The 14177-nt window shown below is 40.1% G+C and overlaps 2 protein-coding genes across 7 annotated transcripts; one reads left to right on the forward strand and one right to left on the reverse strand.

The window, feature by feature from the left end:
- Positions 1 to 2102: 2102 nt before the first annotated feature.
- On the forward strand, positions 2103 to 6117 carry LOC114848580 (glycosyltransferase family 92 protein F13G3.3-like). 6 transcript variants are annotated; one of them, XM_055505874.1, is made up of 6 exons: positions 2105 to 2254; positions 3485 to 3596; positions 3898 to 4120; positions 4352 to 4682; positions 4781 to 4956; positions 5040 to 6117. In XM_055505874.1, the coding sequence occupies exons 1-6, from the start codon at positions 2243 to 2245 to the stop codon at positions 5269 to 5271; spliced, it is 1086 nt and encodes a 361-aa protein (XP_055361849.1). In that variant the 5' UTR covers positions 2105 to 2242; the 3' UTR covers positions 5272 to 6117. The 6 variants fall into 6 exon arrangements, with proteins under 6 accessions (XP_028995032.1, XP_055361849.1, XP_028995030.1 ...); XM_029139197.3 differs by having other exon boundaries at positions 3485 to 4120; XM_055505873.1 differs by having other exon boundaries at positions 2127 to 2254; positions 3233 to 4120.
- Positions 6118 to 7438: 1321 nt separating this feature from the next.
- On the reverse strand, positions 7439 to 12784 carry pdcd10b (programmed cell death 10b). The gene is made up of 8 exons (XM_029139905.3): positions 12625 to 12784; positions 10923 to 11138; positions 10480 to 10533; positions 9593 to 9710; positions 9365 to 9491; positions 8853 to 8931; positions 8681 to 8763; positions 7439 to 8258 (listed from the first exon to the last, which is right to left on the reverse strand). The coding sequence occupies exons 2-8, from the start codon at positions 11010 to 11012 to the stop codon at positions 8177 to 8179; spliced, it is 633 nt and encodes a 210-aa protein (XP_028995738.1). The 5' UTR covers positions 11013 to 11138; positions 12625 to 12784; the 3' UTR covers positions 7439 to 8176.
- Positions 12785 to 14177: the final 1393 nt, after the last annotated feature.

The following is a 14177-nucleotide window of genomic DNA, read 5'->3' on the forward strand; positions in this document are numbered from 1 at the left end:
TGACATGCGCTCAGCACAATCCAGGTAAGAAAGTCATAAAACCACCAGCAGTGCATCCGCCACCAGAACGAGGGTTCAAACACCTACAGTAATGATGGATTTCATAGAACTAACGCCGGCAGAAGCAGGTAAAGGCAGCCCTCCCTAAGCAGGCGGAGGGACCCCTCCACAGCCTCCAACCAGAGACTGGGTGATCGTGAAGGAACATCGCAGGAACCACTGGAACTCCAGGAGGCGGCGAGGCCCAGTCCAGGTGCTGCTGACCACCCACACGGCCCTGAAGGTGGCACAACGAGCAGGAAGGTTCTGGAGCCAATAGAGGTTTGCTGGAGCTGGTTCAGTGGCCCATCCACAATTATCTGAATCCATCTCCTGGTTGGCAGTTGGCAGTACATGGAGGGGCGCTACAATACTACGGTCAGGTGACCACGCTCAACGAGTGCATCTACAGGTCCATGGAGCGCTCACGCTACGTCCTGCTGAACACTGCTGTTCTTACACTGTACCCGCAGTACGACTGTGGGACTTTAAGGACAGAGTGATACCACGAATGCTGAGGAGAGCAGGTCTGCTGAGTTCAGAGGAGGAAGCTGATGTGTGACACAGGCAGAATTAACTGATTCTACGTATGATATTATATCTTTTTAAATTTTTAAAATGTTTTTATTGGTGACTAGAATATTTTTGTGCTTTTTTGTGATTTGATATGATTTGATCCACCAGCTACTGAATGAGAATTAAAACTACTCGTATAGAAGTAATTAAGACAGGTTCCCACAAAGTAATTGCTGTTCTCTGAATGAGAATAAATGTGAATGTTGACAACAAGTTATCGCCCCACGATTTAGTAAAATATCCCTAGACCATCACACTTCCTCCCCCATGTTTGACAGTTATTGACACACACTTCTAAATGATTCTGTTGCGAATTAGAGTTTGCAAAACGTCTTCCTTCCTAAGGAGAACACAGGTATATCACCACAGAATGACAGCCAGACACAAGCTGGAGTATTGGCTGTTAAACTGCTTTTGTAGTGATGGGTGTTTTAGAGGTGCTTAAAAGTAAAGCTTCGTCTCTGGAGCATTTTATTTAAAGCAAACACCTAAGTAGGTAGTTTAAATTAATTAATTTTTAATTTTGTCCCAGTTGCAGTTGCAGTGTCGCCCACCACTATTTAAAACGCAAACAAACGCAGTTTAGTTTTATTCCAAATAAACTGGAACAAGCCAAATTTAGTTTTCAGTAATAATGGCGAGGTTACAACAATAAAAGAATTATCTATAAAATATATATTAATATGAATTCAGATTTTCATATTTTTATGAATATAGTTTTTATCATTTACAGTAAAGAAAAAGTGAATTTCTATAATACAAATATGAAGAGAAAGGCTTGACGTTTGAACATACGCTTTAGATAACAAATGATATTATGAAATTTACATTCAGTAGATATATAGTAACTCACCCAGATCTGTATCTGTGGTTGGTAAAGTCCTCAGGCAGTGACTTTTCAGTACATGTTGTATCCTGGTGCTTTTTTCCATCTTTCTCGTTAGATTTAGACAAGCTTTTCCGTGGTCAAGTGAGCCGTCGCTATATTCGAGGTGCGCGATTCGTGCTAAAGTTACGGTAACAGTGTTGCGATCAAAACTATAAACTATTTTGAGGAAGTAATTTTATGGTAGGTCAATATTCAGCTATTGATACCAATTGAACTTACTGCACAATAGTTTATTGATGTATAACTCTAAAACTATACAGTAAAAATATTTGATATTTGCTGTGGTAGTAGTCGAGGTAGTACTAAGTAGAACCGTGGGAATTGTGACCAATTTGAAGAAGTCATTTTATTCAAATGCAAGTTTTAGAATAGAGACCAATTCCCTTTTTATATTTTCCATCGGTGAATATTGTTTAAACATTTACTGTAAATTTCATAATTTCTTAAATTTGCTTCGTCTCCTTACGACAGGAATCCTAATATCGCCTCAGTTGCTTATTACAGTGAGTGTCTCCGTTATGGTGAGCGCAACACTGTTACCGTAACGATAGTAAGAATTGCGCACCTCGAATATAGCGACGGCTCATTTGACCACGTAAAAGCAAACAGCGACTCATTGACCTCGAAGGTTGAAAGAACAACGGCAGCTGGCACTTGTCTAAACCAGAAAGACGGAAAAAAGCACCAGGATATAAGTATGTACTGGAACGCCACAGCCTGAGACTTTACCAGCGACCGATGCGGATCTGGGTGAGTCACTACATATCTACTGAATATATTTATTTCATGATATCATTTGTCATCTAAAGCGTATGTTTAGATGTCAAGCACTTCTCTTTATATTGATATTATAGAAATTCGCTTCTTCTTTCCCGTTAATGGTAAAAACTATATTCATAAAATATTCTGGATTCAAATATATTTTATTAATAATTCGTTTATTGTTGTAACATCGCCATTATTACTGAAAACTAAATCAGGCTTTTTCCAGTTTATTCGGAATAAAACTAAACGGCGTTTGTTTGCGTTTTAAGTAGTAGTGGACAATACTGCAAGCTTTGGTGTCGATCCGATACCAAGTAAATACTGGATCAGTGTCGCCAATATCGATACCGATACCGATACTTTTTGACAATTAATGCATTATCAAATAACAATTTTATGACTCTCAGATGTCTTGTGTTTTGTTTTAAATTATATTATTAATGTAATAAAACACAGGCAAAGCTCAACAGTAAATATGGTTGCCGTTGTTTGATTTTCGGCTTGAAAATATCACCACGCTCTTTCTTGCTTCCACCCTTCGTCTGCGTCTCTGTCCTTCATGCTTGTCCGTTTATTGGCCCGAGTCGAGGAGTCACCTGAAATCTCAAAGCAGGGAGGAGGGGGGCGGGGTCTGGTGCGTGTCTGCTTCGCTCTGGCATACGGCCGCACGCGCCACGTACACACAGGCACTTAGGGGCACAGACAGACAAGATAATTGGGTCGCGTCTTGTGCGGAGGAGTAAAAACTCAACCAAAGCATCGATAATTCGATCGATATCAAGAGTAGCGTTGGTATCTATATTAGGATAGATCTGCTCACCCCTAATTTTAAGTTCAGGCAGGTATGAACTTCCTTCGACTGTCAGGCAGCACAGAGCTCGAATCTGCATGATTAATGAAATGAGCATCGTTACTGACGTTATATGCTTGTACTCTGTAATCAGATGCTTGTTTTTGCAATAGACTGGATGGATCGAACAGCTTCAATCTCTGCGTCGTGCACCAACAGCAAAACGGTGCTAGATGCTGAGTAATGTGCTTCACTGAGTAGAAGAGCCATGGACTTTGAATTTCTCCCTCAGCCTCAGTCACCTGCTTGTTCAACCAACATGCACTTGTAACAGTGCAGAAAGGCTTAAATGAACCAGTGTCCTTTAATCAGACTGTAAACCACACTTTGCTCTTTAAATAAACAATTTCTAAATTTTACCTCAGGTTTGGAGTCGTCCCTGTTTTTGGCTGCATGGACAAGAGAAAGAACTTAAGGGGGACATTTCTAGTCCTCTTCATTATCACCTTCATCTTCATCTTCATCTTCCTCACCAATGTGAGAACACCCAGGATACTTAATTTGATCCCACAGCCACATGGGCCTGAGAAACTGGACTTACCTGAAGTGTCTGACCAGACCATCACCCCACTGGTCAATACAAAGCACTTACTGGTGTCAGCCTTCATGGACCAGAGGCTCACCGGCTTTGACATACGCATCATTGGCATATTTAGGAGAGACTCCATCCAATCACTTTACTGCATTTTCCTCTGTCAAAGTTCTACTTTGTCAAGCACAACCCCAGCAAACATTTTACAACACGCAGACAACTTTGGTTTTCCCTTCACTGCTACAGATGTGATGTGTCAAATTCCTCAGAGCTGCGACGCCACACACGTCACTCTCCTGACGCAGCCGGATCATGTGAAGGATCTGAAGCAGAAGTGGCTCCCGATAAGAAACAAAGTGGCGCTAAAGAAGGAGAATGAGTTTGAGTTTGACTTCACGGTCTGTGTCTCCACCCTGTTCGGTGGATACAACAATGTGCTGCAGTTTGCACAGACGCTGGAGATGTACAGGTGAGCAAGGCAGCGACACTGTCCATATATTGTTACTGCACAGCTGGGAGTTGCATCACATTGAACAGGTTCATCTATTGTTGCACTGTCAAACAAGGCAAAGAGTAAAAGCATTGTGTGTGAATCCAAAGACAACAATAGGAGCACAGTGGTTCACATTTCGTATTGACTTTTACTAACTGAAAGCACGCTATATTGATCTTTCTCCTTATGCACTTTCTTTTTCTCCAGGCTGCTGGGTGTGGACAGGGTGGTGATCTACAACACCAGCTGTGGTCCAGAGCTCAACCGCCTGCTGCACAGCTACAGCCAGGAGGGCTTTGTGGAGATGGTCCCATGGCCGATCGACAAGCACCTGAAGCCGTCCTGGCGCTGGAACCCCACAGAGCACGGAGGGGACCTGCACTACTTTGGCCAGCTGACCACGCTCAACGAGTGCATCTACAGGTCCATGGAGCGCTCACGCTACGTCCTGCTGAACGACATCGATGAGATCATCATGCCGTACCAGCACGACAGCCTGACGAGCCTGATGGACACGCTCCAACCACAGCATCCCAATGTACAGCAGCTTTGGTATCATCCAAAGTCTAGAATCACATTTAAGTGATGATTTATGCTTCCACCTTTACCATGTTTTATCTGTATCACATTCTATAGACGGGGGTGTTCCTTATTGAGAACCACATCTTCCCCAAGAAACACTTTGAGCCAAGTCAGCGGTTTCACCTGCCTCAGTGGAGCGGCGTGCCGGGAATTAACATCCTGGAGCACGTCTACAGGGAGGAACCCGACAGGAGCAGATACCACCCTTACAAGATGATAGTTCAGCCAAGGTAAGCGTTCGGGGTGATACCCACTAATAAAGTGTGACGCAGCCCGTTCGAAATGACAAACTCAGCCTAACTGTGTGCGGCAGGATGGTGGAGCAGACGTCCGTGCACGAGATGCTTAGGAATTTTGGAGAACGGTTCAAGGTTCCACCGGAGGTTTGTCGGATCATTCACGTCCGCGTGCCTCTGCAGGGCTCATTGACACTGGAGCAGCTGAAGGTGGACAAACGACTTTGGGATTTCCATGAAAGAATGATTCCCAATGTGGACAACGTGCTAAGGAAAGTGGGACTGCTGAGCTCAGACCAGCAGAAGTGATGACTGAGTGGATCCAAATTTATTTATTATTATTTCTTATAATAGAGCTATAATAATAGCATTATAGCATAATAGTAAAAAAAGGTGGCTTGGTGCCTCAGTTGGTAGAACATTGGCTTGGGAGGCAGAAGTCTCAGGTTCAAGCCCATCAGAGTAAGACACTTAGGACTAGCTCCCGCACTGTGGCTGCCTACTGCTCAGCTCAGGGGATGGGTAAAAGTGCAAAGGTACATTTCCCCAATGTGGGATTAATCGTCGAGTGTAGTGAGTTTTATTGTGGTGTTACTGTTTGTATTATCAAGGGAAACTTGTTGGTGAACTAGGTGCTAGGTTAACTCTGTTTGATTCCTTTGCACATAATGATCATGTGTTATTTATTGAGGTAAACCAATGAATCAAAGGGAGATTTTTTATTTATATTTATGGGTTTTACCTTATCATCATGTGACATATTTTGCTTTTGCTATGTGGGCCAACAGTCTCTAACCTTTGTCTGCTGGGAACAGGGAAGTGTCGTGTTGCTCTCCAATGTTCTGCTGCACCAACCAGTTTGGCTCAAAGGAGGAACAAAGTCAGCACACATGAAACAAAGACACACTTCGCAAGGGAGAAAACTGTGGATTATTTCTTCCATTCAGACACGAAACGAGCACAGACTATTCCACAACCTGTAATAACTCATTCAACAGCATCTCACACAACTTTATGGAAATATCTCGAGGTGCATGTGTTGTTGCTGTGCTTAATTTCCATCCAGAGGCGTATGATACAATACTCATTTACATTCATTTACGACTGCAGCAATTTTTTAAAATAAAAAAAGAGCATTCTTAGTGACAATTGGGACCTATGATGTCATCCTTCATTTCTACTCAGGTAATGACGCTTTGATCCGAGTCAGAGAGAATGTGTGCACAGACAAAGGCTGAGGCAGGAAATGAACAAAATGAGAGGAAAAGAAGTCAGGGACTTTTAATGATGTGTGGAAAAAAGATGGTCCGGCAGGATATTGATTGTTCATCAAACAATTAAGCCAGAAATATGGTGAATTTCTCACAAAGAACCTTTGACTTAAAACCTAGAAAAGAAAAAAGATTGTGTGACTTATGCGGAAAATGGCACAGTGAAACGAAGTTGATCCCTTGTAAAAATGACACCAAACACAATTCTGTTTATGCAACCTTGCAGCTCAGACAAACAGGCAAGATCCTCTGGTTTCAAGATGAAGTTTCTGTGGCTGATAAGGCAAAGTACATAACAAAAGAAACAAAGTTTCCATGAAAAAAGGCCAAGAAGGAACTCAAAGCCTGTGTAAAAGACTGGCATAATCAGAGCCTGAGGAGAACCAGATATTGTAGGCTATGAGAGATTTACATCTAGGACTCAACAATACAAGCTTCCCAGCAACATGAAAGAGAAGGATGCTGTTCCTGTAATATAACTTTCAATTCAATTGCAGTTCCACGGTGGAAATATTCATCTAATAATAGACATGAACTGGTACAGGAAGCATCTGGTTGTGGAGACAGCCTATTTATATTCTACCTTTTTAACAGTAGATTCTTAACTATTTCAGCATACTGTAAGTGGTGGAATCTCAGACTGACTAAACTGGTTAAGACTAACAGGCCTAGGGGCGCTACCTCTACTCTGGGTTCACAGAAACAGACCAGCATCAACAAGCACAATGAAAACACAACATTGAATCTAACAACACCAACACAACACAACACCAGTGATGATATCTTAAAATACCCCTATTGAGGATTTCTGGCCGTCACCACTCCCAGCTGAGCCAACAGAGCAGCTGCATTTCCAGGAGTGCGCATCACTGAGGACCTCATCTGGAGCAGAGATGACATTACTCACTAAAAGCCTCCCAACCAGCCGCGTTTACACATGCCACGATGACTGCACGTCTGCCACCAGCGGACATTGACGGTATTTACAACAGTAAACACTTTGATTTAAACCTGAAAGTTACCTTTTAGTAAAGCCTGGCGATTGATGAGAACACAGTCTGAAGGCAGTGAACTTAAGGGCAGCTTCACCTCTTGTTTGTCGCTTTTTTAACTATTAAAACACAGGAAGATGAAGCCACAACAAGTGTAGCACTCCAGAAGTTGCTCCACACATACTGGACTCGGACACATTTAAAAAAGCGCAATCATTTGGAAACTATTTATTGAACATTTGCAACCAGATATCAGTTAAATACAGAAATTTCATTTCTCTCTGTAAATCCCCCAACAGCAGGGACTGGCTTCACTTCATTACACTCAGAGGAGGGAATGTTACAGGACTTAGTAAGGCGCACACTGTGCTCGAAGTCATTTGGCTTTCTGTCTTCTGATGATAAAGAGAAATGAAATCTGAGTCTACCTTTTCAATGTCCAACACTGCTTTCTCTCCTCACGGTCATTTCACCTGCACTAAGGTGAAATGAAGACGGGGAGAGACAACCAGCAGAGAGGGCAGAGACTGAATGTGGTCTCATGTGTAGCCATGGTCTTGTCTAGCCATGATTGAAAAGCTAAAAGTAAAATGATCAACATGAATATATTAGAAAAATGGCAATTAGTCTTTAATAAACACTTCGCCTCACCTACTCCCAACAAGACCACGGTTATAAATTAAAACTGTCCAAATAAAAATTGATCAACCAAGACTTTGGGCCCATTCAGTTCCATTTCAAGACTGGAAAATCCTCATTGAAAAATACAAATGGCACTTTTCAGTCTCTTGAACTGGAATCTAGAATCTCGACTCCAACGGAATCGAACCCCCAACCCTAAAATCAACTCTTTCTAATTTACATAAATGGGTCAGGCGCTCCTCAAGCTTGCACCTATCTAGCAGTTGCTCCCCGCGTGACGAGGGGGGGAGACTCTGTAGTCTCCAGGGGCTAGGCCACAGTTTTGAAGGTCTGCAGTATGAGGTTGGTTTGGTGGATGAGCCGGTTTGCGCTGATGAAGACATTTATTGCCCTGGGAACAAAAGGAAAATTCCAGAGTGAGGAAACAGCTCAGTGATTTGTGTGCTGTTTTAACATTTGGTAAACGATTAACAAAAAAATCACAGACGAGGACAAGGAGGTCTGACCATGACCTTCCTAGAGCCGACAGACACGAGACATTTCAAACATTCCTGGCATTCTGTGATGCCAGGTAAACTGGAAACAATGGCACAATATCCAGATCATTGTCTTACAGAAGCAATTAGTTTATTGTGCCGTCATAAAATCTATTGCATGCTTTTAAAAACAATACAGGGAAGGTTATTAAACCTTTAGCAGTCACAAACAAGAGACCAGCTGTCACCCAGCTGAGGTGACAAAATGCTGACTCCTACATAGAATAATCTTTTCTAAATAAACACTATTAGAAAACACTTTATTCTTCACACTTACTTTCCATCTTTGAAGTACGTTTTGAGGGTGTCACTGAAACTTTTGGAGTATTTAACAAACTCCTTTTTCTGGTGCTCCAGAGCCTTGTTGAGCAGAGAAGGAACACAGAGAGCATCATTTAGAAACCGACAAGATATGGGACAACTGTGACTGCGTGCATCGGTTTACTCACTCTGCGATTCTGGTACTGATATTTCCTAATGACATTGTTGACTGTGTCCAGAAGCTCTTTTATGGCGCTGGCTATGTCTCTGCAAGAGGAGGAAACATGAGCACACAGCTGAAGTCTGAATACTCATCATTCAGTTATTTGTCATTGTCCCATTTTATATGCTCAGACACAAATACACGTTATACATGTAAAAAACACTGTGGCTTGTCAAAACAACTATTATGCATTGCTCACATAACAGACAGGCGGAAGGACAAGGAGCGAAAAGCAAGAGTCAATGCACACAGCATAAGTTTAGTTAGAGACCAAAAGTTAAAAGACAAAGCAATTGATTCAGAGTAATTCCTTTGTGCTGAAGCAAATAAATGAAAACATACATGGTTACTCTACAAGTACCTTCTTTGATTTGTCTGTGCTAAAATCTACACTTTAGATTATACTACAGGTGACTTGGAACAAAACATTGCTTTGTAGCTAAAAAAATCAACGCCACCCTGTTTGCGTTTACTTACTTGATAGTCTGTAGGAAACGTACTCTGTCATTGATCTCATCTGGAATTTTGCTGAGGATGTGTTTCAGGGCTCTTGCCTTCTCATTCAGGTCCTGAAACTCCTGCTCAGTGCGCTCAATAATGAACTCTGCAGGTAAAGCAAGTGAAGCACATTCGCAAAGACATGATGACCTACTGAACACAACGAGCAGAGACCTCAACCTCTTGTTTATACCTGTTTATACTCACCTTCTACATCATCAGCTGCCATGCGCAGTAAAGATTCAGTAAAGTTGATCTGGACATTCTTTTTCTCCAATATCTTCATTATGATGTCCTGAGTCAGACCAGGGTTCTCCCTCTCAGCCTGAGGAAGAGAGAAGCAGAGTTAGAAAAATACAATACAGCACAAATTATCCTCTGGAAGAAAAGTAAGAGGATGTTCAGGGCTACAAAGAAGTCATTGAATGGATGCTGGGTGCAGTCAAGATGAATGCACAAAAACTCTCTCTCTGAATAATTATACTTGGAATTACACCAGCTAGCAAGCAGTGGTGCAGCAGAGAGACCAATCAGTAAGACAAGCGAATAAAAAAAACCCTTTAATGTCATGGTAAAACTGCTGTAAGGTGAGCACTCATTCCCTTGGTGCTCTTGCTTCATTAATATCTCATCTGTCCATACTGTGACCATCATCAGCTTTGCCAGATTACCTTAACTTCATTTCTGTATAAACACGTGTGATGCCTAAGACTCTAAACAAATAGAAGTAGTGCATGCCCACGTTCACATTACAGGCATCTCCATTTAGACCCTATCATTTTAGTTTAGCTTAGTTTAGCTTTTAGGTTTCCTCTAAACTGTTAATCTAAATAGGTTTCTTCCTTCTTACACTGGAAAATAACTTAAATATGAACCTTCTGTGTTAATTTCAACCGAATCTAAGGACTTAGGGAACTAGATGACACATCAATTAAAAGAAAAATCTCAGCTCTTACTTAAAAATGGTTATTGGCCTCAGATTTTAAAACTAAAGTTTCAATGAAATATAGTTTCCTTGTATTGTAGAAATTATCTAAATTAATGATTATATCTCCAGCATTACAAAATGTTTATAATTTTAAAAAGCACCCTACCTTTATGAAGGCAGCTCTGAGTGTCTGAGCTGCTGATAGGTTGATCCTCTCCAGCTAATATGGGGAAAAAGAAAGAACTTCATTATCAAATATGAACATGTTTTTCTATCCTAGCATCTGGAACATGGTGCAGGACAGCCAATGCCATCGCAACAAGTTTTCCTTTTTTATACATTTTGAATATATTTTATTGTTTCTGTTTTTTTTAATGCAACTTTAACAATGTTCTTACACTTTGTACCAGAATTGCTAACCTGTCAAACACATTAAAACTGTTGCTGAAATTAGTTTTTACATGTTGACTGAAAAACTCAACTCAACTCCATCAGAAACAAAGCTTTTTAATGATTTAATTTAATCAGGGTATAAACAAACCACACCTGTATGGACAAGATATGTCCATTTGCAAGAAGCGACGACTGCTAGCAGCGAAAGCGCTTTACCTCATTGAAAACTGGGTACATCACTGCGTACAGCGTCATGGATACCATGGAGTTTGTCTCCGCTTCATTCTTCGTGTCCTCCATTGTCATCCTCCAGGGAGGAGCAGCTCTTGGTGAAATAGCGAGGAGGAAATTGGAGCTCACACACAGTCACACATACACTCACCCACTCACCCTCACACACACTCTGAAAACCACACAAGCTCCAGAGTGAGCCTGGAGAATAAACGAAAGACAAATGCAAAGTATTGATAAAATTATGTAATGCTACACCATATTTCAAAAGCAAGATATTGCTTAACTAAATAATGTTGCATATTAGAGTAAGCATTTAAAATGAGTGTTATTATATGCACCTTGATAAAATGTGCATCATATTTTGGTGTCATCAACATCAAATACAGTCTTCAACAGTGTTATTACTACAGTCAGCGTTTCAGACAAAAGTAACATTCAATTAGTCACAACTGGTTGCTAACATCAATTCCTGTCCACAAATTAGTTCCTCGCAGGACAGAATAAAATTTTCGACTTCAGAAGATTAGTTATCAGGACTGTACTTGTTAGTAGCAGTTTTGGAAGAATCTGAACTGGTTTGTGTATCTTTAAAGACATTTTGAAGATCCTAATTTTACTTGTCAGAACTCTTTCTTAGTTAACCTGTAGCAGTACATCTTGTCTATATCTGTATTGTCATTTTATCACTTCTTTAACTAATAAATAATCTGCGGGGATTATTTCATAACAAATTTATTTTAATTCCATTTATACATATTAAATGCATAAAAGGGGGAGAGAGTTTTTTGTCTTGATTATATTTACAATCTGTCCCTCATAGTTTTCTCATTTTTGAATTAAGAAATATAAAATATATATATATATAGAAAGTATGTGACTAACAAAACAACAAACTGACAACCAATCCATGTTTGTCACTATTACTGATTGTTCCTGTTACTTTAAGTCATCACATATGAGCAGACCCATAGGATGATCAGATATGTAATTACCAATACCTACCAATACATACTTGTTATACTGGTTGGCATGAGGATAGAATATATATAGTTATAGGCTCTCCTAAATGTAAAACAGCAGTTTAAGTTAACAACAATAAAATTAAGAAAATAGAGTAAAATAGGCACACAATCGAGACCTCCCTTCCCTCCTACCTGAATGAGTTTACAAGCTAAAGGGGCTTAATTATTAGTTTACTAATGTTAAACATTTTAGTGTTATTTATCTCGTTTACATATTTATGACTTGACAAAAGAATATACTGTGACAATAATGTGTTTTTTGTCAGCCACAGAGTCTGGTGCGAAGCTGACCAGCTGTCAGGCTGGATGGCCCAGGTAAGGCCAAGCTAACTGGGTAAAGCTAACAAAGTAGCTAGCGTAACGTTGACTAAGGCCGGGCGTTTTGATTACAACTGCAGACAAGTAAAAGAAAACGATAGGGCAATATCTAACCGAGCAAAATGTAAAACGTATAGTGGTCTCTCCGTTGAAACCTAACGGAGGCCTGTGGGGAATACATCAGTGTTAGCGAACTGCTAGCAATGAACAATGTCGTTAGCTTAGAAGCTAGCTGCAGTAAAATGTACGTTAATGCCTAGTGATGAGCTAAAATGTGTCAACAAACTGCTCTGGCGCTAATCTGTAAATCCGTATATACTTAAGGATTACGTCCTTATATCTACCTTTGCTCTGACTTCCTTTAATGGATGAATACGCCGTCGATTGCCTTTTAGCTTCTCTGTTTTCTTTACAACTTAAGGCGGAAGTTTTTTCGGACTGGCCTGAGCGACATTTTCCGGACCGTTGCTACGTAAACATACGTCCTCCAATCAGAGGTCGCAGTCGATGTGTCACATATTTCTGTTACTGTTGCAGTTATAGAAGGATTTAGTACAATATTTTAACGAAAATGTATTTTTGTACGACTTAATGAACCCAACTTTCTATCAATCATTCTGTGCTGCTTTTGTTTACATCCCAGTGTAAGTTGAAATGTGTGTATTATAAGCAAAAAAAATAAATAAAATAAACTCAATGCAGTTTTGACTGTTAATAAGTAGTAAGAAGTAAGATATATATTTATTTTTCACTAACTTCTCTCCATTGTCTCCCTATAAAGTGTAGAATAACATTAATAAACTTTCCTTTTCTTATATACAAAGCACTTCATTATCAAGGTCCATCATATTCAACAGTTTTTAACATTGCTCGCCAACTATTTGAAGTTTGACTGGTGACTTTTCCAAAATGAAGAAGTGACTTGTTTTTGGAAACTACTACGAGACAGTGAAAGGATTAAGGCACTAATGCGAGGATAACTATTTAGATGACTACATCTTCTACATGTATGTTTAAGCTTGACAAAGTGAATGATAATGATTCATTGATGCAAATGATCTAGGCCAGAGTGCACCATGTTTTATCATTATTTTCTACATGTCAAGAGATAAAAAGGCTTATTTTCCTGTGTTGTTTCATAAAAATGCAGGGGTCAACTAAGAGGCTGACAGGTGAGTTGTCTGTTTAGTGTTTAGGGTCCAGACAGATGAAGCCTCCAGCCATCTACCAGCAGCCACCTCCTATACAAAACTGTCAGAGAAGAAAACCCTGTGTTTTGCTTTTATTAAAATGTAGGAAAAGTATGCTCACCCAAGAAACCTAGATGTAAGATCAGTTAAGTCATTAATGAGCATGGTCTGCAGGAACTAAATCATTATGAACAGGCACCCAGAGCAAGACATTAGTTAAAAACTGATGGTCTTGAAGAGAGCAGTTAAAATATGTCCCTGGGTAACACAGTAAAAGGCTAATTATTAGTTGTGAGGCATTTACCATATATATATTAACAATATGGCTACAAACATAAGTGACTGTTTGGCACATACTACTACATACAATTACATATATAGTTAAAATATCAAATACTCTACATGTTAAATATGTACCTGAAAGGACAAATTTCATCAGTGAATTAGTGAAGACTGCACACGTGGCATGCAAAAAGCTGCCCTCCACCATACATGACACAAAGTAAATGAGAAACAGGCATTTATCAAACATGCTACAACCCATAAAGTATATTAGATATACTCTATTAAAACATTATGCATTATGAGATACAGACAACTGAAACAGTCCAGCTATAAAACTATATTCTGCAACAAGGCTGAGGAAAAAGATGCAGCCTTTCATTCAACCCCTATATACAGGGATCACATTAATAGTTGGGCCTAGG

The sequence above is a fragment of the Betta splendens genome, chromosome 22 (genome assembly GCF_900634795.4).
Source record: "Betta splendens chromosome 22, fBetSpl5.4, whole genome shotgun sequence".
NCBI classification, from domain to species: domain Eukaryota; kingdom Metazoa; phylum Chordata; class Actinopteri; order Anabantiformes; family Osphronemidae; genus Betta; species Betta splendens.